Genomic DNA, 25,930 nt, shown 5'->3' with positions numbered 1-25,930 from the left:
CAGAGGCTCAGCTGGACTGGGGAAGAGGAGGGCCTGGGACGGGCGCGCCCCCCTTCCAGAAGGCTGAGGTGTGATGGGGGTAGGGAAGCACACAAGAAGACTCTGCAGAACTGGGTTCAATTTTCTGTTTCCTTTGCCCTTGACGGTCTCGGATGCCTGAGGGGGTGGAGGCGGAGTCATTAAAGAAGACCCCCCTTTAATCGCGATTGAGCTGGAATAGGAGCAGATCACAGGCAAACACACACACCAACCACACGCAAATCAAGGCTTCTGTCCTTATCCTTCCTTGAAATCCACCTACCAGGAATGTATGAGGGGAGGGACCGCGAGGGCTCGGGTCGTCTCTATTCATCAAGGTCTGAGGGACTCAAAATCAGAGCCCCCCGAGATCCTCGAGAGCCCCCCGCCAATGCTAAGGCAAAACCAATTTACTGGCTCATTGGGCGGCAATGCTGGTGTGCGGATGCCGAGAAGCAGGGAGAGCGGCTGTTCTTCCCCCAACACTCGGGGGGCGCCCCCCTCCCTAGCCTCACTGAGCCAGCAGCTGTCCCTAATTAGAGCGGCGGTTTAATTGGATTTATCAGCAGTTAATAGGAAATTAAGCAAAGGGCCCGAGAGAAGGGGGGCGGGAAAAGCGGGGAAACAGGCTGTGCTGAACTAGAAGGAGGGGTGCTAGGGTGCCAGGGGTGGGGACATGTGACCCAGTGTCCCGATCGAGCCCCACGGTCACACCCTCCCGTCAGTACTCACCAAGACTGTTAAGCCCTGGCCCGCGGGCCGGAGAGCAGGTCCCCAGAGAGGGCGGCAGGCGTGACAGCGACCCTATGTGAGCTCCCAGCGCCCTCCTTCCCCGTAAGCGGCGCCTGGGTGATGGATGATACTGCCGCACGCTGCAAAGGTCATAAGTCTGGGCCAAGGAGCAGACTGAATTGAAAATAGATCGGAGGAAGGGCCGGTACTGGGGTACAAGGCAACCCGCACCCCAGCCTCCTCCACTGCCCACTCCACTCAGCGCGCGCGCGCGCACACACACACACACACACGCGTGCCCCTTGAAGTTGGAAGACTGGGCAGCACGGGGGGAAAAGGCAGAGTACAGAGTGACCCCCTCTATAAACCCCACCAGCAGCAGTGTTGGGGATCCTGAGAATCTCCTGGTGCATTGCAGCTCCAGTGTTCCCTTTAGGCTCTCCCTCCACCAAACTGCCCGATTTGGGTCAGTGGGGTCCGCCAGGTCTGCTGCTCAGGGGCGGCCCAACGTCGGCACCACCCGCCCTAGGGGCCAGTCAAGGAAGCTTGCAGGCAGCTAAGCCCTGGTGCACGGGCCTCCTAGTCCACAGCCCCAGGCGCCTCCTGTCACCAAGACCTCATTATACTGCTAGGCTAACAAGGCCTGCTCCGGAGACCCTGACGACCTCCCTGCCACATTCCACCCCGCAGGGCACAGATGGCAACTCTTGCATATGCTAAGGTGTGCTAGCCTCTGAGTGGGTGTGGGTGGGCTCTCCGTGCCCTGGCAATTATGGACGTCTGTATCCCCGGCGTGTGGTTGTGGTTTGTGTGTGTCCGTCTGTTCCTTGGGTATGTGAGGTGTGTCTACCTGAGCCCCAGCTGTGTCCGACTCTGTGCCCGGGTGTGTGTCTGTGTCCCTGAGTGTGTCTATATCTGTCAGGTTTGTCCACTTCCCCGTCCCCAGCTCCCATCTGGGTGATTTTGCCCAGGTGTGCCTCCGCGTGGGGGCATTTCCGTGCGTCTCCGCCTGCAGGTCTGTGTATGTGTGAAAATCAGGAAGAGCCAGCGGGGAGTGTGTGTTGCCATCGCGTCTCCGCCTGCAGGTATGTGTGTCTCGGTGACAGTGCGTAGGCGTGTGCCTGGGTGTGAGCCGCGCGGCGGCGTGTATCCGAATGACAGTGTGACGCACGTGCGCGCGCGTGTGTGTGTGCGCGCGCCGGGGTGAGTATCCCGCCCCCACTCCTTCTTTTCCCCATTTCTATTCCTCTCTCCTCTCCCGGCCAGCTCGGCTTCGCCGTCCGCATCATCTCCATCCATTATTGAAGAAACAGCCGCGTCCGCTCCAATCACATCAACACCCCCGCCCCCTCTCCGTTCCGCTCGCCCCGCGGCCCCTCTGGGTGCTGAGGAGAGGGGAAGCCAAGGCGCGGTGGGGGCGCCGGGTGGGAATGGGCTTATGACCCTTGCCCCAAGCCCGGCCAGGAGCCGGAACGCCGGGGTCCCCGGCGGAGAGCGCTTTGCATGAACAGATGGCGCGGGCGTCTTTGTCTCACTCGTTCGCTCACCGCACAGCTCCCGGCTCCGCTTCTGTCTGGCTGATGCAATCATGATCATCTCGGTGCCTCGGGACCCGGCGCCCTTAATAATGGCAGAGGGGGTCAGGGGCCCCGGGGCTCCCGAGCAGATGCTGGGCCCTGTGTCTTCCCTCCCGGGCGCCCCTCCAGGTCCCACAGCCTCAGCGGGAAGATCAACGCTGCGCGGAGGTGACGGGCATATGGAGGTGACCAGGAGGAGGAACCCGGGCACTGAGGAGGAGGACCCCGGGCAGTGCCCCGAGGCGTCCCCGGTCTGCCTTGTTGGGCTGCTGCAGTCCCCAGAGGCAGCAACCCAGAGAATAGGAATAGAGCTGGGGAATGGGGTTGGGGAGAGACAGAGATAAAGACAGAGACAAAGAGAGGCATTAGTAAAGAGAGACACAGTGAGATGGAGAGATGTGGAGGGAGGGAGCGAGACACAGAGAAACCGATGCAGAGGGACAAAGCCAGGTAGGTAGGGAAGGCAGCAAGAGGGAGAGCAGACAGACACAGCCAGAATAGGGAAGAGAGAGATGGACATACCCAGGGACAGGAAGCAGACAGAAGGCAGAAAGAACAAGAGGCAGAAAAAAGGGCAGCCAGAGGCTAGGACAGGCTGGGTCAAAGGGCTTAGGGCAATCTCGAATCTGCAGCCCATAAGCAGAGATGAAGCCCCCGCCTCCCCGGCCCCCAGGCATCTGAGGCTGCCCAACCCCAGAAGAGGAACCCGCCTGAACCCTGGGTGCCGATTGTGGCTGGCGAGAGAGGAGCTTCCGCGTCCCCTCTCCGCCCTCCGGTCCCATCTCACACCAGAAGAGTGGAGGCTGCGGGACCCACTCTCTTGGCGGCGGGAGTGGCGGAGCGACGGGCTGGGCGTGGACGGACACTCCAGGCACCAACTTAGCCGCCCGAACGCCGGGAGTGCAGGGTCGGCACTGCCCGACAGGGGGTGCCCGAGGCCTCTTCCCCGAGCTTGGGGACCGCTCGGCCTCCAGGGGGCGCCCGAGCCCACGCCCCTGCAACACTCTCGATAGGCTGAGTCCCGCTGCCTTTGACCCGCTGTGCAGCCAGCGCGCGGGTTGGGATCCTGGTGCGGGGTAGCGCTTGGAGTCCAGTCCCAGCGGGATCCCAGGCCGCGCCTAATCTGCGGCTAATGACTCCTGCGGTCCCTCACCCCGCTGGGCCAGCGTGGCCTGAGTCCTCGTGGTGGGAAAGTGTGGGGAGCGAGGAGAGATGGGATCCGGAAGCCAAGGAGTCCTGTGTTCCAGATCGGCCCCATGAGCCACGAGCCAGAGACTGGAACCAAAGATGGAAGGGGGCTTAGAAATAAATTCACAGAGACAGGGACCAGAAGCAGGAGAAGGGTCAAAGAGTGGCGGAGAGGCGGAGCGGAGGCAATAATGTAACGTTACATCTCGGTGAGCGGGGCGGAGGCCCAAGGCCGGAGGGACAGCGGCGGCTCTGGAAAAGGAGCGCGACAGAGAATTTGGGACCTGGCCGGGGTCACCGGAACTCAGAACAAAGGGCACAAGGAAGCAGGCGAGGGCCCGTGAGCAAAGGCGCAAGGACCAGGCGCCCCTTCCGGCGTCCTGGCTCCCCAGCTGTGCCACAGAGAACCAGATGTGCAGCCCAGCTGTGCGGCCGCTCGAGTTTGAACTCTGGGATTGCTTTTTGGTCCCAGAGACTGGAGGGTTGTGGTGCGCGGGTGACAGGACACGCCCTCCCTTCCTGGGCCCTGGAGGCGCGGGCTCTCTGGGAGGGCTGGGCTGCTGGAGGCTCTGACAGCCCGTCAGCCCCGCTCCCCCGCCCCCCACACACATCGCAGCGAGTCTCTGTCTCTTTGTTCTCGCCGTGTCTCTGACACTTTATCTCATTATCCGCCGGAGGGAGGCGGAGAGCCCGGGACCCCGCAGCCTAATTACAGCCGCGCTTGTCAGAGTAGGGGGCGGCGGAAGTATCAGCGCGAAGGAAAGGGAGGGGGACCCTAGAAAGTGCCCTCTCCCTCCCTGTCCCCAGACGATCCCAGCGACGGGTGCATAGCTCGCTCCCGCCCGCGCCCTCCACAAGGCGGGCTCTGGCGGGGGAGGTGGGGGGTGCTCTGCAGGATCGGCCGCGAGGAGGGTGGGGATGGTGGAGGTTATCTTGGGAGTGGGGAGAGATATTAGGACTCGGTTCCTAAGACCCAAATTCCCCAGAGACGGGGGCTGTGAGCCTCCCCACCCCAGCAGCATAGCACACACCTGAGATGGTTGAGGACAGGAGGGAATCCCTTGCAGTTCTGTGTCTGTGTCTTGTTCTCTCTCAGCATCTGTCCGATCTTTCCTGATTCCCCCCTCCATTCCCTTCCTCTCCATCCCATAGCCAGAGGAAGGGGATAGCCTTGGGCGGCCCCACCTTTACCCTACCCCAGGTAGGCAGAGCAAGCGAGTCTCTCAAGCCTCACTGCCATGACTGTGGTAGAATAAATAAACTGGCATATTCTATCCTGATCCTGAGCCATGATGAACATACACCTGGTTTTTCCAGCCTCCAACCGCGAGTCCAGGCCAACCACAACCTGAAGAAACCACTCAGAACAAGAGGGGCTGGGGGAGCTTTATGGTGTGGGCCTGTCTTCCTCCTTCCCCCACTACACTGTGGAGGGGACAGAACCAGGGTTCTCAGGACCCGCTCCTGGACAGCTCTAAGGGTGTCAGGGAAGTACTGCACATGCCCTCACTGGCCCTAGCCCCTCCTGGTCCCAGCCCCTCCTGGTCCCACCTGTGAACACTCCACACATGCATTTTGCTAAGTGCCTGTCCCATGGCCATGCCTTCTCCCACATCTTATGGGGTCCTATGCCACTGAGGTCCTTCCCTCAGATGCCAAAAGCCCCAAGAATGATGGTGTCCCTTGGTCCAGGTGCAGGCATCTGGAGGAGAGAGTCGGAGAGCAGAAACCACTTGGCTCCCAGACAATTCCCCTACAGGCTTTGGGCCTGGAATTGAGGAGAAAGTGAGCTAAGTCGGGGTGGGGTGAGTCCAAAGAAGCACAAGCTGGGCCAAGCTAAGCCGCTGTGGGCTGGGCTGATCCCTCCCCACTCAGGGGCGGGACCCCAGGAGGAGGGAGAGGACAGAGCCACTGCAGAGGACCAGACTGGAAAAACGATATGGCAGGAGCCAGTCTTGGGGCCCGCTTCTACCGGCAGATCAAAAGACATCCCGGGGTGAGTCCCGACCTCAGAACCTCTAACTCCTAACTCTCCTGCTGCCCCACCCTCCAAATCCCCCAGTGCCTTGCCTTGTGCCCAGGTCCCTCAGCGCTCCTATTCTTCCCCTAAGGTTGCCCCAGTCTCTCTCCGAAACGTCCCTGTGTCCCACAAATCTACTACCTTGGACAGGATCGCTGTAGGGTGAGGGAGACCATGACAGGAAATATGGTTGTAGGAGATTCCAGGGAGGGAGCACCAGACCAGGGGTGGGGTTGGGGTGGGCAGAAAAGCTTGTAAAGGGTGACTGGGAACTGTGGGGAGAGGGCTGACCCCAAAAGTGCTCTCCGTCTTCCCCGCAGATCATCCCGATGATCGGCTTAATCTGCCTGGGCATGGGCAGCGCTGCGCTCTACTTGCTGCGACTGGCCCTTCGCAGCCCCGACGTCTGGTAAAGGCCGGGCTTGGGATGCTCACGGGGGCCTGGGTGAGGCAAGATGGGGTGGAAATAGGCGGCCCTAGTGGGGATCCCGTGCCCTGCTGCATGCACCTTCGACTGTACCGACCGGCATCTCAGAGCTGGAGCCCACTGCTGACCTGGGAGACCCCCGTATCCCCTCCAGCCCACCTGGCCGCTCACTCCTCAGCTTGGCCCGCCCTGAAATGCGGAACCCGCGCCTCTCCCGGCCTGGTTGCCATGACGACGCCACTCAGCCAGTGGCGGGCTCGGGCTTTTGGGTACCTCTAAGTCCTCACCAGAGCACTGGGGGTGTGGCCGGGTGAGCTGCTGGGGGTAGCATTGGGGACCAGTGTGGGGTGGAGATTTCACACCCGGCCGCGGAGAGGGTCCGGAAGTGAAAAGGCGCACCCATGACTTTATAATTCCCGGCACATCACCAGAAACCCAGCCCCTTGGGATCTCTGTCTGATTCCCACGACTCTGCTCTTAGGGTTAACCTAGGGTGGCAGGTAGCAAGTGGGAGTCCCTGGGCCCCGTTGTCAGTTTGTCACCCAGCCCCATGCTGACAATGGTGACAGGCTTCTTGTCTCACTTGTCAGCACCTGCTAATATGACCGTTTCTTTGTCAGTCTCTGGGAAATGGGACCCCCAGGGCAGGAGGCAGGGGTACTGGGGTGGGGCCAGAACCTCCGGCTGGAGCTTGGGGGTCAAATTGGGTTACAGAGTCCTGGGTTCCAGGGAGGAGACCCTTAACCCTCCTCCTCCTGCTCCACAGCTGGGACAGAAAGAACAACCCAGAGCCCTGGAACCGCCTGAGCCCCAATGACCAATACAAGGTACCTCTCGATGGCTCTAGGGTTGCCCTCCATCCTCTTATCTCCTGGTCCTGGCACCCACAACTCCCGTACTAGAAGCAAAGGGAGGCTTGGGACACTCAACGCAACCCCCTTTCCCTCTCCTCTTAGTTCCTTGCAGTTTCCACTGACTATAAGAAGCTAAAGAAGGACCGGCCAGACTTCTAAGCCAGGCTGGGCTGCCAGTGCCATGCAAACCACGGACAGCCAGCCCATCCACTTCTTCCACTCCTCCCCGCAGTCCCCAAGGCATCAGTCTGGGCACCCTGTCCCGCTCCTGCTTACACAGGCCGGGTTCCCACGCAGAGGGGAGGCTGCTCCACCCCTACTCTCCTCCCTTGCTCCCAGCAGCGGAAGCGCCTCTGACCCTTGGCTTGAGTCCCATGTGGGGGAGGAGAAGGCAGGCAGCACCAGCAGGGGTCCACCAAAAAAGCCCAGACCAGCCCCTCTGCCCTCCTACCCGGGCCTTGAAGGGTGTGGCACAGGCTACATGTTGAACGTGGCCTACGTGAGCCAACAAGAAGCAGGGGCCTCTGAGTGCCAAGCGACGTGGCGGGCTCCACGTTAGCCCAGGCTCTGGGAGCCAGCCCAGGGGCGGCGCTGCTCAGCTTGGGCTGGTCCAGGGCCTGCCCAGGCTGGGGCACCTTTGCCTCCCGAGGCGCAGTGCACTCCTCCCCTGCCCAAGCCTACTGCCTCCCCCTGCCGCCAGTACCCCCTCCAGCCCCAGACCTGGGCCTCCCCTCTGTCCCCAGGGATCAAACAGAAGCAGCCGTGGGCAAAATACAATTTCATTTAGCAAATTGAATTTGCTGCGCCTGCTAATCACGCCTGGTGTCGGCTCTGATCAGAGACAGAAAGAGGAGGCTGCAGCCCCGGGGGTCCTTGTGGTAGAGGTGGCGGGAGGGGAGCGGTGTACACATTGAGGGAGACAAATCACTGTTTGGCCCAGGAGAACCCCACCCACAGTAATGGAAACTCAGGGCAGGTTAGCATTTTATTAGATAAAAACAGGAAGGGGGGTGCCTACCCACCCCTGCCTGCCACTGGCTCTGAAGGGCACTCCCCAACTTCCCCAAGAAAGAACACGCATCTCTGACACTGTGATCATGACAGGGGTTCAAACAGAAAGTGCCTGGGCCCTCCTTCTAAGTCTTGTTACCAAAAAAGGAAAAAGAAAAGATCTTCTCAGTTACAAATTCTGGGAAGGGAGACTATACCTGGCTCTTGCCCTAAGTGAGAGGTCTTCCCTCCCGCACCAAAAAATAGAAAGGCTTTCTATTTCACTGGCCCAGGTAGGGGGAGGGAGAGTAACTTCCAGTCTGTGGGCCTCATTTCTCAGGTGCCTTCAATGCTCATCAAAACCAGGCATGGGGAAGGCCCTGGCAAACTGCTCCACCCGTTGCCTGAGGTCGGCCAGACGCTGACTTGTTTCTGAGTCCTTGAGCAGGAAGGATTTGAAATCCTGGAGCTTGGCTAGAGAGAGAGGGTGAGGAAACAAGTGGTCAGAGCTCTAGGGAAGGCAGTGAGATCAGCTAGGGGAGGGAGCAGACAGTGAGTGGGAACTGGCTGGCCTGGTGCTCCTTCTTGCTCACTCACCAGTCTTGCTCTTCACCTCTAAGCCAATGTTGACCCCTTCATCTATAAAGTCCACAACTCTCCGAAAGTCATCCTCACGGAACTGTCGAGAAGTTAAGGCCGGGGCCCCTGGAACAAGGCACAAGGGAAGGGATGAGCATAGCCCAAGGTCACCTGGCAGTCATCCAGCATGGGAGCCCCTTCCCTCCTCAAACCCCAGGTCTCACCAAGCCGCAGGCCCCCCGGTGTGATGGCACTTCGGTCTCCAGGACAGGTGTTCTTGTTAGCAGTGATGGATACAAGCTCTAGCACCCGCTCAGCCCGAGCTCCATCCAGGCCCTTGGGCCGCAGGTCCACCAGCACCAGGTGGTTGTCAGTACCACCTAAGGTGGGTAAGAAATGGGGAGTGGTGAGTCCTGGGCCTCTGCCTGAAGCTACAGAGGCCCTCACCCATCCCCTGCTGGCTTACCTGATACCAGTGAGTAGCCTCGCTCTAGCAGGGCATCTGCCATGGCCCGAGCATTCTTCAGAACCTGCAGGGAGTACTCCCGGAACATGGGGGTGCAGGCCTGGAGATGAGACATTAGCAGCTGTGACCCTAGGCCTGGATCCAAGCCCTGAACTACCCTCTGGCCCTGCACCCTCAGCATAGCTCTGTGACCCCAGCCTTGACCCCTTCCATCCTGGCATTTCCCTTCCATCAGCCCCAGCATCAGTTAGCAAGGTGCAAGGTCTAAGCCTCCAGGCCGTTGCCCCCCCACACCCTACAAAGACAGGATCCCCAACCTGCTTTAGGGCCACAGCTACTGCAGCAATGGCATGATTGTGGGGGCCCCCCTGCAGGGATGGGAACACGGCAAAGTTGATTCGGTCCTCAAATGTGTAAGGGATCTCCCGGCCAGTCTTGGGGTCCACAGCCTTCACCCCTTTCCGGTAGAAGATGAGCCCTGACCTGTGTGAGAGGTGGGTGGTCAGAGTCTAAGCTGAAAAGAAGGACAAGGGACAGAGAAGGCAGAGGAAGCTGGCAGACCTGGGCCCCAAGGGCACACCTCACGTGGGCTTGGTACACTGGATTCCAGTGGTAGAGGGAATCAGCCCCTCAATGCCATCCCCAAATCCCCTGCCAGGGCATGGTCACCATGGGCAAGAGAAGGAGAACTGTCACAGACTGGGCAGGAGTCTTAAGGGCTGCAGGTGGGAATGAATTCCTCTCAGGAACAGGCCTGAAGGCAGGGAAAGGCGAGGCCCGACCTCAGCGAGCCTGACCTGGCCCCTCGAAGAGTCTTGTGAGTAGTGGTGGTGACGACGTCTGCGTGCTTGAAAGGCGAGGGAATCACCTGGGCAGCCACCAGGCCACTGATGTGGGCCATGTCTGCCAGCAGGTGTGCTTTGACTTCATCACACACCTGGACAGGTACAGAGGCAAGGCCTCAGCCTGGGGAGGGCCCGGAGAGGCCTGCCCAAGGCTGCCCTCCTCCCACACCTCCTCACCACCCCCAGGAGAGGTGCCCAGTCTCCAGGCCCCCACCAACCTCTCTCATGCGGGTGTAGTCAATGAGGCGAGCATAGGCGCTGGTGCCAGCTATGATGAGCCGCGGTCGGAAAAGTCGAGCAGTCAGTGCCAGCTGGTCATAGTCAATGAGGCCAGTTTTGGGCTGGACAGACACACAAACAGCTAAAGCCCTGAGAAGGAAGCAGGGCAGCTCACTCTCCTCCTTAACCCTGAGGACCGCCCAGCACTCCAGTCCCTCAGCTTCTCCAGGGCAGGACCACCACCAGGGCCAAGAGCCCCTCCCCACACCCTAGAGCACTCACGTTGAGCTTATAGGGCATAGACTCGAAGAAGATGGACGTGGCTGATATCCGCTTGACGTCAGACATGTAGCCGTGGGTGAGACTGGGAAGTGAGAGGAAGTAAGGAGGCCCGGGTGGAAGGACCCCCTGACTTAACCACTCCCTTCAACTCCACAGTTCTCTGTCCCCAGAACACCAGTCCTAGTACACACTGCCTCACTGCTCTGTCCACTCTGTGGTAGGCACTATAACTGGGATCTTATCTTCCTCATCCACTGTGACATGCAGGACAGGGCAAGGCCTGTTCCATCTGTATGGTCCACAGTAGGTATTCAATAAATAACTCCTTTCCCACACCAATCCTGCCCGCCAAGACCATCAGCCAGCCCATCCATACTCACTGGCCCCCATCGGGCAGGTCCAGCCCCATGATCCGGTCGTGAGGTTGCAGAAGGGCTGTGTAGACGGCCAGGTTGGCTGGGGACCCGGAGTAGGGCTGGACATTGACTCCCCACTGTGCAGGATCCAGGTCAAAGGCTTCCAAGGCCCGGCGCTGGCACAGCAGCTCAATTTCATCCACCACCTCTGCTCCCCCATAGTATCTGCCGTGGGAGAGGGGTAATGAGGGTACAGAGAAAGGACTCTCAACCATCAGCAAAGGACTGGGAAGTTCACTCCTCAATGAACACTGGGAAGGTACAGGTGGGTTCCCCCACTGGGAGCACCATCCCTGACACTGCCCTCCAGCCCTCACCTCTTGCCAGGATAACCCTCCGAGTACTTGTTGTTCAGACAGGACCCCAGGGCCTCCAGCGCAGCTCGGCTGCAGAAGTTCTGGGGTGGTGGGGGGCAATGTCAGAAGGTATTGAGCCCCTTCCCCTGGCCTCCCACAGTCCCTCCCTGCCAGAGCCAGAGCTGAAAGCAGGAGTACTCCCTGCAGAAAGCTCCATTCACTCAGCATCAGGCCTGGGGCAAAGCCAGAGACAGCATTCTCAGAAACCCAGCTGCCATGAGCGGTGGCCCCTCAATGCCACCTACCCACTCAAACTTGTGCTTCTAGGTTCCTCCTTCCTCACAGGAGGAAGGAAGGAAGGGATCAGATGAGACTGTAGGGACCCTGGAGGCTCCCTAAATGCCCCAACCCCATAAACTGGACTTGCACTGCCTTTGCTTGAAGGAGATAAGAAAGGAAGATAAAGCCCAAAGAAAGGTCCTGAGTATGAAAGGGGGTTTTGGAGAAATATCAGTTAAGATAACTTTGTTACTTCCTGCACCCATGGTGGCCCAACCCCTGCCCATCTCCCCAGGTCCCACCTCTGAGGCAATGAGCTCCAGGCCACGACACTGCCTGTCCTTCTCCCTCTGTAGCAACTCCCACATCTCAGGATCACTGTCCGACAGGCTCTCCTGGCCTGTCCAGCCCCTGTTTGCTTCCCCAGTCTGAGTCTGGGCTGCGTTGCTGTGCTGAGCCCGAATGGCCATCCTGACCAGCTGCCCACATCTCTGCAGAGGCTGGAGGCAGGAAAAGTCAGGGTGAAATCACAACAGTCCAGACAAATCGTCTCCCGGCCACCCTCACTCATGCTTCTCAGGCCACACCGAGCTGCCAGTTGTCCAGTCAGTCTGTTTCAGTTCTCACTACCCCCACCTCCACCTTCAAAAGCCAGTTCTGGAGCCAAGCTCGAGATCAACTGTCCAGGGGGTGGTTCTGATTTGCTCCATTCACTGCACCGCACCTCAGAAATCTCCCACCACCTCACTCCATGAACCACTCTGCAAAGCTTGTCCTCCAAAAGCCTATGTCTCCCCAACTCCAGAGAGGACCACTGAGTTTCCAGAACCTTCCCACACACAGGAACAAGAGGGTCTTCCTGCAGGGCACCATAAACTGATACCCCAGTCAGCGGGGGAACAGGCAGAGTTGGCAAGAGCTGAGGCCAGATTGTAGAGCAATGCAGGTGGGAGGGTAGACCCTTAGCAGTCCCTGAGGAAGAGCTGTGTGGGAGTGGTGGGGGTGGGGATCTGCCCGAGAGCAAGCCAATACCCTTTCCCCTTACTTAGCCCCCTACCCGTTCCACCTCCTTCCAGCCCTCACTGCCGCCGGGACCCCTGCCTGATGCAAGCAGTGAAGCTCGGTTGCATCATCTGCAGGGCTCAGAGCTGGCCGGAAAGGCTCAGCTTGTGAGGCCAGGCCGAAAACTCCGCTCATTTGCCAGCACCGGGTCCGCGGGGCATCCGGGGCTGTCCTTTCCCTAATGCCACGTGAAATGGGCGGTCACGAGGCCCTGGGGCGTCTGATCGTCAGAATGAGGACAGGCTCGCAGTTAACTCCACGCGCGCCCAGGGGTCTTGGGGATTCCCCAGTTACACGTCCGCTCCCTGAGGCCCCAGTCCATGTGCATGGAAAAGCCAAGAGAACCCCAGAGTTTGTGACTAGGAACTAAGGTAGGAGAAGAGCTTCCTTTCCAGATTACCCAGCGTCTGGAGCCCCATTCTTACCCGAGCCGCCCAGAACAAAGAGAAGTACAGCATCGCAACTCGGAAGTCGCAGGAGGTCCAGCCACCAACTCTGGTCTAGGGCAGCAAGCTGTCGGAAGAAGACCGTTCGGCGAACGCATGCGCGAGAAGAGCGCGCTGAGACGCCAAGGCCAACGGGAGGGATCTACGCATGCGTAGTGGTGGCCCCTTTGTGGCCTTTTGGGAATTGTAGTTCTCCCACTCCCCGCTTTTTTCTCTACGATTCCCGTCTGTAGCCCCAGGGTTAGAGGCCCTTGCCTGGGGGAAAAAAACAAAAAACAAAAACAGAGGTCCAGTGCCGCCCCCTCTCCTTACTGTCCTGAAGCTTTTCAGGGTTTTCCCTCTGCTTGTTGTCAAGACAAACATTTATAGGGTGCCTACTGTATATCTAGCTAGCATTATTAGACTCCAGGAGATCTAGACCCCCACACAAGATAGAGAGCTATGGAGCACTGGAAAGCACCATGGTGTAGAAGGGTCGGAGACCTGACTTCAAGTTCCGGCTCTGGGACTAGTGCATTAGCCTATGTGCGCTTCAGTTTCCTGCCTGGTAAAGCCACAAGAAAATACTGTATGGTGAGGATTCAATGAGGCTTTTCCTGTGAACATGCCCTGTGACGGATTGTCCTCCCCTCTTCCTCTGACCCACAGACCTGCCTCCTACATGGCATCTCCTCTTTCTCCTCAGACATCTGGGAGCAGAGGAAGGCACCCCTCCTGTTGTTCACTTGTCGCATTTTGTTACCTGTCCACCTCTTGATGTCCCAGGAGTCAGTGGGCTCTCCTTTTTTCCCCAGGGCTATAGATCTTTGAGACTGGAAGGGATCTTCCTTTTAGCCTGACTTCATCCGGACGAAACCCTTGGGAATGGGATTCATCAACCCCTCCAGGAGTAGGTTCCCAAACCTCAGCATCAGAATGGGTTGGAAAATATGATATAAATATGAGTGTGGGGTCTGTCTTCAGAGGTTCTAATTCAATGGATCTCAAAGAGTAGACATTTGCCCACTTATGCTGTCACACAACTAAACCTCTCCTCAGTGATTCTGATAAGCCAAGTTGTTTTTTTTTAATTAAAAAAATGTTTTTGGCCAGGCATGGTGGCTCATGCCTGTAATCCCAGCACTTTGGGAGGCCAAGGCAGGAGGATCTCTTGAGGCCAGGAGTTCTAAACCAGCCTGGTCAACATAGTGAGACCCTATCTCTACAAAAGAAAAAATTTAAAATTAGCTAGGCATGGTGGTATGTGCATGCAGTCCCAGCTACTGGGAAGGTTGAGGCAGGAGGGTCACTTGAGCCCGGGAGTTCAAGGTGAGCCACGATCAAGCCACTGCACTCCAGCCTGAGCGAGACAGCAAGACTGTCTTCAAAAAAAAAAAAAAAAAAAAATTTGTGTTTTTTTTTTTTTTGAGACGGAGTCTCATTCTGTCACCCAGGCTGGAGTGCAGTGGCATGATCTTCACTCACTGCAACCTCTGCCACTGGGTTCAAACAGTTCTCCCTGCCTCAGCCTCCTGAGTAGCTGGGATTACAGGCGCCCACCACCACGTCCGGCTAATTTTTATATTTTTTAGTAGAGACGGGGTTTCACCATGTTGGTCAGGCTGATCTTGAACTCCTGACCTCAGGTGATCCGCCTGCCTTGGCCTCCCAAAGTTCTGGGATCACAGGTGTGAACCACCACGCCCAGCCAAAAAAAATTGTTTTTTAAAGGCCAGTCAAGTGAAGCAGTGGGAGTGAAGACGAAACAAAGAAACCTGTAACTGATTATGATCAATTAGTTGTAAACATCACTGCACTTGGACCAGCCTGTTAAGCAGTGGTTTTGCGAATCATTGCCTTATGTAGCAATGTTACTCTATGCCAGGCATTCCATAGCCCTGGAGATACATGAAGAGCTCACTGGCTGCTAGGATACCAAGAGGTGAACAGATAACAAAGTGTGACAAGTGCAATGACAGGAAGACACACCTAACTCTGCTCTCAGATGTCCAGTTGTATGAGGAAGAGGAGGAGGAGGCAGAGGAAGAGGGGAGGACAATCCAGCACAGCAGCATGTTCACAGGAAAAGCCTCATTGAATCCCCACCACACACTATTTTACTGTGGCTTTACAAGTGGGGAAACTAAGGCCCAGGTGGGCGAATTTGTTAATTCCAGCCGTTCCCACCTGGCTCTCATACCAGCCCTTAGAAACCTCCCCTTAGCCGGAACCTCCTTCCCTGCCACTCTATGCTCAGCATTTCTCAGGTGTTTCCAGCAATAAGCCTGGTGTTAGGAGACTTCCGTGTTCTTCTGCCAATCTCGGATCCAGAACCATTCCTGATCTCCCTCCTTTTTTCAGTTGACCCTGTTATTCAGCCAGCCAGCAGATATTTATTTTCTGCTTACTGACTTTTCACTCCCAGATATGTCTGGGTCAGACCCCGTGTCTGACTCAGTTTCAGGCTGGAGCCAGTGGGCAAGCCCCTGGGGAACACTGCCCTCCCAGTGGGCACCCTGACCCCGGACTCAAGGCGAAGATGAGGAGTTTCTCGGTGCCTCAGCTTGTCCGCACCGCACCCCCTCCCTCCTCCAGCCAGGGGTCCCAAGGGGAGGGGGCGGCTGAGCGGAGAACCGCTAATGAAGCCGCAGCCAATTAACGCCCAGGCCAGGGTCGGGGGGCGGATAAAATTAGCAGCCTCGGCTGCAGGAGGGAGCCGGAGGCGGGGGTTGGGGGAGGGTGGGCAGCTAGCTAAAGGGGGCCGTGTTTGCTAGTGGCAAGTAGCGGCCACGGGCCCCGCCCTCCAAACCCGCGCTGGTCCCTTCCCCCACCCCCTCATCCCAAAGCTCCCTCCCCACCTCCTCCGTCTGCAAACTCAGCGCCCACGAAATTGGGAAGGAAAAGGAAGATCGATGACTCCAGATGCCGCGAACACCGTTCCCCCTCCCTCCCAACCTGCCACCTCCCGCCGGCCCCGTGGAGCTTAGCAGGTTGTCAGCGCTCTGCCTACACTGTCCCTGTCCATCCCATTCAAGGTCTTACCCCTCCTTCCCCAAATCGTCCGCTGGTGATCCCCACTCAGGTCTCATCTCCATCCCACTTGCTGCAGCTTCCCTTCGCCCACCTCAGGGAGGAGAATCCCAATCTCAGGCAGGGCTCCTGCCCCGAGGGTAACCCTCAGCTCTCTTTGATTCGGTCTTTGGTGACTTCTAAGGTGCTAGCTCTGTCAGTCTTTGTCTTGGTTTCCCCACGAGCCGCTGAGGGAGAAGGCCTTGGCCAGGTCTCTACCATATAGAAGCCCCACGCCACCTCCCCATTCCCTACAAAGGTCTCACACAGGCGTGTATTGGATTTCACTTTATTTTGTTCCCTTTCCCGTCTGTTTTGGCGTAGAAAAAATATCACCGGGAGGAAGCAGCAGGAAAGGGCAGGTGGAGCTGGACTGCCTGGACTGGAGGGGGGCGAGCAGGGGCAGGGGCCGGCGGCAGGGCCAGCGCCTCAGCCCAGGGGTTCTGCTTCCGGTACCCTAATAGGGTTTGGAGGAAAAGGGGACAGGCATATGGCAGGCAGAAAGGTGGGAGGACAGGCCGAGGTTTTTAGGCCTTTACAGTCTTAGGCGGGGCAGGGTGGAGCAGGACAAGCGCTGGGGGATGGGAAAGTCAGGGTGGGGTGAGGGTGCCAGGCCAGGAGTTATTAAAGCTGCGGGGAAAGGGAGTGCGCAGCCTAGCGCCAAGGGTGAAAAGGGGACCCACTGTGGACCTAGGGGACATTGGGACCGCCTCCAAGCCCCGCCTGTTCTGGGGCTGCACTCTTATCCCTTTCACTTTGGGGTGTATTGGAGGGGGCTACCCCAGGCTTGCAGGCACTCCGCATAAGGAAAAGGGCACCCACGCTAGCTGAGGGTCCCGAGAGGCCGTTCCCCTCCGCCCCCAGAGTGGAAGGAGTGGGCGACATGGCCACAGGAGCGGCAGAACACTGGGAAGGGGGTCCCACCTAGTGAGGCTGGGATTTGGCGGGAGGCTCGGGGCTGTGGCTGGGGAGGGGCGCTATCCGAAGTAGGGGTGCTCACTCTGGAAGTTATAGTCTGGGCACACCTTCTGCACCAGTTTGTAGTCAAAGCTGAGGAAAGAGACGAAAATACAGATGACTTTGAAGGGCTTGGCACAGAGCCAGGCGGCCTGGCTCTGCGTGTGCTCGGTGAAGCACACCTGCGATGGGTCGTACAAGCACGGTCGGTGCTTGCGCGCGCGGTTTGTCTTCTCATACTCCACGTGGCAATTGAAAGCGCGTGACTCTTTGGCCCCAGGCACTCCCAACGCGCCCCCAAGCGGCCCCGCCAGTGCGCCCGCGAGGGAGCCCCCAAGCCCCGGCCCCACCGCTGCTGCTGCCATCCCCAGCGAGGGCCCCAGCCCAGGAAGCACCCCCTCCAGGGCGAGCGTAGACTGCAGAGGGTGGGGGACAGGCCCGGGCAGCCAGACTCCTCCGAACTCGACACGCTTGGAGGGCGGCACGATGCTGACACTGAGGTTGCCCAGGCTGGACGAGTTGTGGCGGAAATACACACTGAAGGTACCGTTCACATGGTCCACGATCTTGCCGGTCACCAGCAGCGAAAACTTTAGGGTATGCACCCGAAAGTAGAAGTCCCCCCAGCCGAAGATCTTTTTGGCGCGGGCCGCCTTGATGGACGGCTTCCTCTTGGTGCGCTGCGCGGGCAACGCCCCGGCTGCCCCCGCCCGGGCCAGCGCCCCCGTGTGGTTGGTCGGCCAGGCCCAGCTCCAGGCGCGGCCCGCACCTAGGCCGTCGGAAGACCTTGGCGCTGGGAGCTGCTGGCCAGGGGCACCCGCTCCGGCCGCGGCGGGGCGCAGCCCCAGGTACTGCGGCCTTCCGGACTCTGGTATCTGGGCACTGACGGCCTGTGCACGAAGAAAGAGGAGAGAGAGACGCTGGGGTTGTCCCCCGCCATCCCGCCAGAGCCCTATCGACGCCAGCCCCTTTCCACAGCCGCTAGGAGACCAAGTGAAACCACGCAGTCCCGCAGGGGGCAGGGAGCGTGCCTTGGAGGAGAACTGCAGCCCTTTCAAGCCATGTAGTCTTGGCCCAGTCACTTCATGGATCCGGGCCTCAGTTTGTACATCTGTGAAATGACGTCAAGAACCCTCGTGTGCCCACAGAGCTCCAATGAGGGCCAAAAACCCAAAGCCAGTGCGAACGTGAGTAGGGAGTGGAGCTCTGGATCCTGGCTCATCTTTCCTGGCCCGGCACCTGGTTGGTTCCAGTAATGAGCCAGGGAGGGACTGGACTCTGAGCAAACTGAGCCAGGGAGGCTGTGACCACGTTAACATCCAGCATCAAGAAAGAGGCTCCGGCCCGGCACACGCGGTGACTCACGCCTGTAATCCCAGCACTTTGGGGGGCTGAGGTGGGCAGATTGCCTGAGGTCAGGAGTTCAGTTTGAGACCAGCCTGGCCAACATGGAGAAACCTCATCTCTACTAAAATTAGGCGGGCGTTGTGGGGTGCGCCTGTAGTCCCAGCTACTGGGGAGGCTGAGGTGGAAGAATCACTTGAACCTAGTAGGTGGAGGTTGCAGTAAGCCTAGATGGCACCACTGTACTCCAGCCTGGGCGACAGAGCGAGACTCCCTCTCAGAAAAAAAGAAAAGAAAAAAAAAGAAGAAAAGGAAAAAGAAAGAGGCTCCAAGACCTCAGAGACCAGAGCACCCACCTGGGCCTCAGCCCCAACTGGCCTGCAAGGAGTGAGTGCTGGGAACCAGTTGAGCGGAGGAGGAAAGCCTGGGTATCCCTCCCAGTCGCCAGTGCTCCACTCTGGTGGAGGCCACCTGACCGTTCTTTTCCTGGGCTCCAAGGGGGCTGAGGATCCCCTCCCGCTCCCACCCGTTCTATGTGTCTCAGGTGGCCACCGATCTTGGAGACAGCATGGGCTCGAGGACAAGATGGATCGAGAGGCAGGAGCGGCCGGGCCAGGCCCGGGCCATCAATTATCCGGGGTAGGGGTGAGTGGGGGTGGCCGGGTGAAGGAGACAGAAAGGAAGCAAGAAGAAGAAATATGGAGATGCCGCTCCGGCGAGGGGAGCAGGCGAGAGAGGAGCTGCATGTCAGAGTGTGTCAGTCAGCCTGAGCTAGCCACCACCGCCACGTGCTGTGGCCCTGACTGTGCACAGGTCCCATGGGGGGAGGCAGTACCACGTGCGTCAGCCTGGGGTTCTGGTGTCTCCGTTAGCCCCAAATGGTTGTGTGTGTGTGGCCTGTACATGTGTGTGTGGCTGTGGTGGCTGCGTGGGTGTGTGTCTGGATGCCCATGGTTATGAGTCTGAGGAGCCTGTGTGTGTGTGGCTGCTTGTCGTGGCTGCATGTCTGTTGTGTAAATTGGTGGTGACTGTGTGTATGTGCCTGGATTGGCTGGGTGTGTGTGTCAATCTGTGGAGTGGTGTCTGTGTGACTGGTGTGGTTATGTGTCTGGGTTGGCTATATGGCTGTGTATATCGGTCTGAGGGTAGCTATATGTGGTTGTCTGGAGGTGTCACCTTTCCTGCGTGAGCCCCTGTCATCCTCTGCCCAAGTGTCAAGCTCTTCCTAAAGGGGGTGTATCCGTAGTCATAGAACAAGTGTGGTCTTGCTGTGTTCCGACGGGGGTGACAGATATGCATGTCAATTGTATCTGAGTGGTCTCTGGGGAGGTGTCCTACACTGGCCCGCAGGCTGTGCTGTGGGTAGGTAAGGAGGCCAGGAAGCATGGGTGCCCCCCTCTGTTTGCCCACACCCATGTGTACACACACAGTGTCCCTGGGGACAGGAACAGCAGAGCCAAGCTGCTGGGCTAGAATCTCCACCGCCTGGTCCCCATCCCTGCTGCGCTGCGATCCCGGGTTATTAACGCTGCCACCACCCGCTCGTCATACATATTTATCACCTCCCTCATTCCCCCTCCCATCCATCCCTCCTCTCAGCCCAGGTGAGGGGGCAGGGGCAGCAAGAATGATTGACTCTCACAGACAGGCTTAAGCCAGCAGCTAACACCTGGAGGGTGGGCCTGAGAGGGGGTGGAGGGAGGGGTCCCAGGGTACAGTGGGAGGGAGAAGAGGCCCCAGAAGTGGGCTTGGAGAGGGCAGGGCCTGAATCTGAGAGAGGGCATTGGGGGAGGGGGGTTAGGTTTCCTGGGAAAGCCGAAGGGTGGGCCATTTGAACTCTGGTCCCTAATCTCACCCAACCGCTGTTCTTTCCAGAAGCCCAGTCATCCAGGTCCCCCCTATCCCCATGCCATCAGATGTTATGACCCCAAATGCCTCCAAGTCATCTCCTCCCAGCAGACCAGAGCACCCCTGTGTCTTGTACCCAGTCAGAACTTGACTGGGGTGATTCAGGCCAGTGACTTCTACCAGGCAGGGGCAGGGGTAGAAGTGAGGGGCAGGGGGAGGGGAGGAGGTTCAGCAGGGTAAGGAGAAGTTCCAGGGTGTCACCCCCATCACTGATCTCAGACAAAGTGCCGTCTGTGCTTTTCTGATCCTGGCGAATCCCCTGGCTTTGGGCACTCCCACCCCCACCCACTACTGTAGACAGCCAAGATAAAAAGGAAGAGTTGGGGGGGCACGGCTGAAGCGACCTTGTGGGGGAGTTCGGACAGGGAGGGGTGAGAGTCTGTGAGGAAACGAGCCGAGAAATGGGAACATGGAATAAAATAAAATCAAATCCTCCCTCTGGCTCCCTTGATTGCTCGTGCTCTCTCCCTCTCTTGCGCTGTTTTTCCATCTCTCCCTCCCCATTCTCTCAGTCTCTTTTGTCTCTCAGTCTCTTTTCTCACTGTCTCTGTTTCAAATTTCCTCCTCCCATGATGCTGATTTTCTCCCTCTTTCTGTCTGTGGTTCTCTCCCGCCGTCCTTCAGGTTGTCTGTCTCCAGCAACATGGGGGGAGGTGGGGGAGTTGGGAAGGCAGGTGGTAAGGAGCTCCTCTGTCCACAGCTCTTGTCACCCACCGCCATGGCTGAGGGTGGGAGCAGGATGTTGTCCGAGGAGGGGTCCCCCTTGCTCCAGAGCTGGCTTAATTAAGCTAATTGGGCGCGGTGACATTTGCGGAGGGGAGAGGCTAGCGCTGCTTTCGGCGCGGGGCGGGGGCGGGGCGGAGGTGCGCGGCAGCTGGGGGGTTCAGCAGGCTCCTTCAGGCCCATTCGGGGAGCGGGGAGAGCTGCACCAGGAGCGCTTTGCCCCCGAGGCAGCGGGCCCACGCACCTGCAGGGAGTTGAGGTGGCCTTCTGCTGTTGGGGGCAACAAACTCCACTTTGGGGAGTGGCTCTTTGGGGATGACACTGCTGGGATTGGGGGAGGATCAGGCTGTCAGCCCCCCAGCCGCATTGCAGGGTGCACCTCCCCTGGGCCTCCAGGCTGGCCCGTTGCTTCTCCCCGACCACCTGGGTCAGGCAGGGTGCTCCCAGGATCTGGCCGGGGGAAGGGACAGTGCAGGCCTGAGCTGGGGAAGGGGAGAAAAGAGCATCTTGAGCCCCTGCACCTAGAAAGAGGCAGGGGTGCTGCAGTCGGGGCCGGTGGAGTCTGGCTGGGAACCAGGGATAGAGATGTGGGTGAGGACAGAGGTGGGGTGGACAGGACAGCCTGGGGTGAGGACTGAGACAGAGGGGGAGGGGGACTGGGATTGGGGACTGGCAGGCACAGATATAGGGTACAGGGATGAGGATACAATAAGGATAGGCCTGGGGACAGGGATGAGAAGCAGAATAGAAATGGTGGCCAGGCGTGGGGCAGAGACAGAGATGTGGATGGGGTAAAGACCAGAGGAATGAAGATGGGCTACAGAACAGTCCAGGAAGCAGCATGGGGACAGGAATGGTGGATGAGGCATAAGCACAGGGGACAGGCAGGGATGGGGTCAGGGTGGGGCAAAACAGAGATGGGGGATGGGGATGGTTACCGGGCAGAAACAGGGATGGATGCAGAGACCAGGAGATGGGGATGGGAGACTCGAAGGAAGACTGGAATTGGAAATGGGGGACAAGGGAAGACACAGGAGACGGGGACAGAGACAGGTGCTGAGGACAGGTATGGGAGAGGAGCCAGAGGGCAAGGCAAAGACCAGGCAGGATCAGGCTGTGGGAGGGGGCCAGGCAGGTTGAAGCGAAGACACCTCTTTCCAGACCCTACCACTGCATGAGGGGGCGGGGACCGCTGGTGGGGTGGGGTAGGCTCTGCCCTTGGGCTGGACGCCCCCTCCCTCTACACCCGCCCGCCTGCCTCCTCTCGGCCTGCCGCGCAAGGCTCACCGTTATCTGAATTTTGATTTTGTTTTATTTTATTTTATTTCCCTGCTTCCTAGAGCCAGCGCGGTCCCCGCGGGAACGGCTGCCCCCCGCCCCCCGCCCCGCGCCTCACTTTATTATTGCAATAAATGTGCCTATAAAGGCGCCGGCTCCGGGGCGCGGTGGGGGTTGGGGGGAGCCGCGGAGCGGGGATGTAATTTCCCGAAGCCGGAGCCGGAGGGGGAGTGGGCGGGGTGAAGGTGGAGGAGGGGCAGGCGGGGGAGAAGGGGAGCCGCGCCAATTTCCAGCGCTCAAGGCAGCGCTCCCTGCTCCCCATCCCCACTGGGCAGCTGCTTCCCACCCCACGCCCTGCGACTCCTCCCGCGCCTGAGCCCTGGGACCCTCTCCTATGACCCTGCCCCCTCTCTGTTGCCCTGTCCCTCACGGATCCCACACATCTTGAGTTGCAGGGCTAGGTCCAAAGTTCCCCATCTCCTTGCCAATTACTCCATCTCTGACCCCTGTGAGGTCCCCCCAGTTACCTGCTTTCTTTAGACGTTTGTGTTGTCTCTCTCCAATTACCTCGTCCCTGACCCCTCTTTGCCTTGCTTCTGTCCTTATTACCTCACCTCTTCCCCAGTCACCCCGCTCCTGGGTCTCCAGCTCCTCATCCATCCCAACCCTGACACTCTAAATTCTCCTTTCTGACGCATGCCCCTCCTATTAGGAATGTGAGGCTTCCACTGCAGGCTCTGGCCCAAGGGAGCTGTCACAGCAGGCCCTCCCCTGTCCCCCTGGCCCAGCTGCGGCCCCTGATTACCCCCAAATCCCCGCCAGCAGCTCTGGGCCCTAGCCCAGGCTGTGCGTGCCTAAGTGGCCCAGCCAGAGATTAGCTGGGGGGCTAGAGGAGGGTGTGGAGGCAGGAGGGGGTAGCTGGCTGAGGGGCTTCGGCCAGCCAGCTCTGAGAGAATCAGACCTAATCCTTTCCTGAGGCGGGATAGAGCTGGCAGGTCCCACAGGGCCCCGCCCCTGCCCTCCCCCAGCTAATTAGTAATTAGTGATTAGTGATTAGTGACTATTGATCGCCTGCTGCTTCTCCCAGTAGGCAGCTGCTTTGGCAAGGGGTCGGGGAGACAGAGAGAGAGGGAAAGGAGTCAGAGACTGTAAGAGAAAGATCCTGAAGAATCCCTGGCTGAGAGGCCAGAACCCCAGAGGCAGTGGAAGCCAGGAGTCCTAGGCTCTGAGAGATGGGAAGCCTGGAGCGAGGAGGAAGGGAGAGAAACCTGGAGGAGGGTGAGCAAGCAGGACAGGAGAGGCAGAGGTGTCAGCCGTTCATGGTTAGGGTTGCCAAAGAGTTGCCCTGTAAACTGTCCCCTAGCCACCTCTTACCCAGGATCAGCCTCACCTTTTGCCCACTCCCAGTGCTGGCACCAAGACACCCCTGAGCACCCACACACATAAGCCACACTCAGATACATAAACACATCCTGAGGCTCACAATCTCATAGCACACTCAAATGCACTCACAATCACAAGCACACAGAAACACACTCACAAACCCCAGAGACTCATGCAGACAACACATGGGCCCCAGCACACAGATGCACCAGGGGTATACATGTGCATACGCCACACTCACAAGTACACAGAAGCACACACAGGTATTTGGACACACAAACACTCCTATACCCACACCTCCTCATGCGGTTATACATATTCACACACCCGCAGTGTGTACACACGTAAACACATTCTCACATGCACATAAGCTGGGCTAACCAGCAGATCCACTCTCCCCGTTGACTCCAACACAGAGGCCCCACAGCTGCAGCTCACACACACACACTCAGATAGATCCCATTGCTCATATCCTCACGCTCACTCTCCCTCAAGTCTCCACCAGATGTTTCATTCCCCCTCAGGGGGCAAAGGAAATTAAACCAGATCTGTCCACAGGGGAGTTTATTTGCCAGGGAGAGTGGAGATGAGGTGGGAGGAAGTGGAAAGGAGGGGCAACGGAATGCCATACCTACCACCTCTTGACCCCAGGCCTTCACACTTGGGTGGGTGGGTGGTAGGGCACAGACACCCCCACCCCTCCAGTCCACTAAGGACAGAGCTGGGCAGCAAGTCCCTAAGAAGCTCCTGCTAGAGGAAGCAGTTTTCATGGAGGGGCTCCTCTGCCTACTGTCCAGCCCCTCAAGGTCACCAGGCGGGGCTGGGAGGGCCAGGGAGCTCTAATGCTAGCTTCACTGGGGCAGCCCCTGCCCTGCTGGAGTTTGCCAAATGTGATTTGGCTGAGCAGGCAGAGGTCCAAGTGTTGGGGGAAGAAATACACCCCTTCTAGACTCTACAGGGGCTGAGGGTACAGAGAGTGAGGGTTTGGGGAACAACCTGCCTGCCCCCAAACTAGGTAGGTCACAGTTGGTGGTCAGAAAACAGGAAAGCCATAGGCAGAGGAGGCTGGTAGAAGGAAAATGGGGGAGCGGGGCCTGGGCCCCCCATTGCGGGCACACTCCAGGGGCATAGGCAGATGGCTGCACTGTGAGGCAGGCACTGACACTCATGCAAAGCCAACACCACACACCACACCAGTATACACATGTACCCTCGGCCCCAGTACTGGACCAAGCCTGGCTTCCCTGGACACATGAACACAGGTGCACACGGTGACCCACGCCCTCCACCCAGCACAGATGAGCACAGCATGTTCGCAGGTTGAAGCCTCCAAGTCAGGAAGGAGGCAGATCAAGTCTGAGTCCCCTTAGTCTCTGGCTCTTCGCCCGAGAGCCTCAGGGAAAGAGGCCTTGGAGTGGGGTAGGAGGCAGGGAGGGCATGGGAGGAGAGACCCCCCCTTTCAGACAGCCTCCCCCTTCAGTGGGGCACGAGAGGGGGTGTGTCTGTGAGGTCGTGCAGGGGAGATGGTGTCTCCGTGGGAAATGTGATGGGAGGCTGGCTGTAGCCAAGTTCAGCCGTGTCTGCCTGAGTCCGTGTGTGCGCGTGTGCTCGGGCCATGGATGCTCCCGACACAGAGCCCACCTGGCATGGTGACAAGTGCAGAGAAGAGAAATGGGAAGGCGGGGGTGGAGGGGTGGAAGGACAGACAGACAGTGAGGCAGGCGAGCGAGACTGGCGCGGAAAGACGGCAAGGCTGACACCCTGCTGGCTTGTCTGTCTGTCTCGCACTCCCGCTCTGTCTGGCGCACTCGCGGGTCGGGCTTCGTCCCCTCCCCCGCCGCGCCTGAAGTCGGCTGCGAGGGGGACCTCCACCCGGCACCCTCTCCAAGCCTCAGCCAACTTGCGCTAGGAGAGTGCCCGTCCTGAATCGGGCAGTCTGTCTGTCCGCCTCCCCCGCGCCGCGCAAAGTTGGGACGCTCGGAGCTGGGGGCGGGGCGGGCTCACGGAGCCCCTCGCACACTGGGACCTTCGCGTCCCGGACCCCCGCGCTCGCGCCCCAGCCCTGCCACCCTTACCTTCCTAAGGAGCCACGGGCCAAAGAGCAAGAGGAACCATTCCGGGAGCAGCCGCATCTTCTCTGGCGGCTGAGCGGGGCAGGCCGGGCGGGTCCCGGGCAGGCGGGAGCCAGGCCTAGGGGCGCGGGGCTCCGGGCGGGCGGCGGGGCGGCTGCGGGAGCGGCGGGAACGGCGACGCGGCCAGCGGACTGGGCGCGAGGCGCGGAGCCGGCGCTGGGGGCGGGGCGCGGGCGGGGGAGAAAGTTGGGTCTGACTCCGCGGGCGGGGGGCGGGGCTCCGCGGCGCTCCAATCCCGGCCGCGCCCCGCGCGCCCCCTCCCGCCCAGCTGGGGGCACCGAAGGTGACTTTCACTCCGGCACGCCCCGGACACGCCCCTGGCCCAGGTGCGAAGCGGAGGGGGTCGAGGGGCTCAGGCACTGGGCCCCCGAGAGGCCGCGTCTGTGCGCCCAGGAGGAACGGGGCAGGGCGTGGGGCTCTGGGCTCCGGGCCAGTGCACCCGGAGTGGGGGCGCCGCGGAG

The 25,930-nt window shown here is 59.3% G+C and overlaps 3 protein-coding genes across 8 annotated transcripts; 1 reads left to right on the top strand and 2 right to left on the bottom strand.

Annotated features, from left to right (window-relative positions):
- The first annotated feature begins 2,349 nt into the window (after window positions 1–2,349).
- NDUFA4L2 (NDUFA4 mitochondrial complex associated like 2) lies at window positions 2,350–7,612 on the top strand. Its single transcript, XM_054445735.2, has 4 exons — window positions 2,350–5,511; window positions 5,856–5,944; window positions 6,729–6,789; window positions 6,919–7,612. Exons 1-4 carry the CDS (start codon window positions 5,455–5,457, stop codon window positions 6,973–6,975), a joined length of 264 nt encoding a protein of 87 aa, XP_054301710.1. The 5' UTR covers window positions 2,350–5,454; the 3' UTR covers window positions 6,976–7,612.
- Window positions 7,613–7,788: 176 nt separating this feature from the next.
- SHMT2 (serine hydroxymethyltransferase 2) lies at window positions 7,789–12,841 on the bottom strand. 5 transcript variants are annotated; one of them, XM_054445731.2, is made up of 12 exons: window positions 12,676–12,841; window positions 11,491–11,688; window positions 10,931–11,010; window positions 10,578–10,778; window positions 10,198–10,279; window positions 9,915–10,037; window positions 9,649–9,788; window positions 9,169–9,334; window positions 8,852–8,951; window positions 8,610–8,765; window positions 8,404–8,511; window positions 7,789–8,280 (listed from the first exon to the last, which is right to left on the bottom strand). In XM_054445731.2, exons 1-12 carry the CDS (start codon window positions 12,706–12,708, stop codon window positions 8,153–8,155), a joined length of 1,515 nt encoding a protein of 504 aa, XP_054301706.1. In that variant the 5' UTR covers window positions 12,709–12,841; the 3' UTR covers window positions 7,789–8,152. The 5 variants fall into 5 exon arrangements, with proteins under 5 accessions (XP_054301706.1, XP_063503121.1, XP_063503122.1 ...); XM_063647051.1 differs by lacking the exon at window positions 12,676–12,841 and adding an exon at window positions 12,246–12,318; XM_063647052.1 differs by lacking the exon at window positions 12,676–12,841 and adding an exon at window positions 11,913–12,153.
- Window positions 12,842–16,017: 3,176 nt separating this feature from the next.
- NXPH4 (neurexophilin 4) lies at window positions 16,018–25,635 on the bottom strand. 2 transcript variants are annotated; one of them, XM_054443527.2, is made up of 3 exons: window positions 25,413–25,635; window positions 16,745–17,591; window positions 16,018–16,201 (listed from the first exon to the last, which is right to left on the bottom strand). In XM_054443527.2, the coding sequence occupies exons 1-3, from the start codon at window positions 25,467–25,469 to the stop codon at window positions 16,077–16,079; spliced, it is 1,029 nt and encodes a 342-aa protein (XP_054299502.1). In that variant the 5' UTR covers window positions 25,470–25,635; the 3' UTR covers window positions 16,018–16,076. The 2 variants fall into 2 exon arrangements, with proteins under 2 accessions (XP_054299502.1, XP_054299503.1); XM_054443528.2 differs by having other exon boundaries at window positions 16,018–17,591.
- Between the last annotated feature and the right edge of the window lie 295 nt (window positions 25,636–25,930).

Source organism: Pongo pygmaeus, chromosome 10, assembly GCF_028885625.2.
Source record: "Pongo pygmaeus isolate AG05252 chromosome 10, NHGRI_mPonPyg2-v2.0_pri, whole genome shotgun sequence".
NCBI classification, from domain to species: Eukaryota; Metazoa; Chordata; class Mammalia; order Primates; family Hominidae; genus Pongo; species Pongo pygmaeus.
Note: the sequence above shows the minus strand (reverse complement) of the source record. Positions and strands in the feature narration are given on the sequence as shown.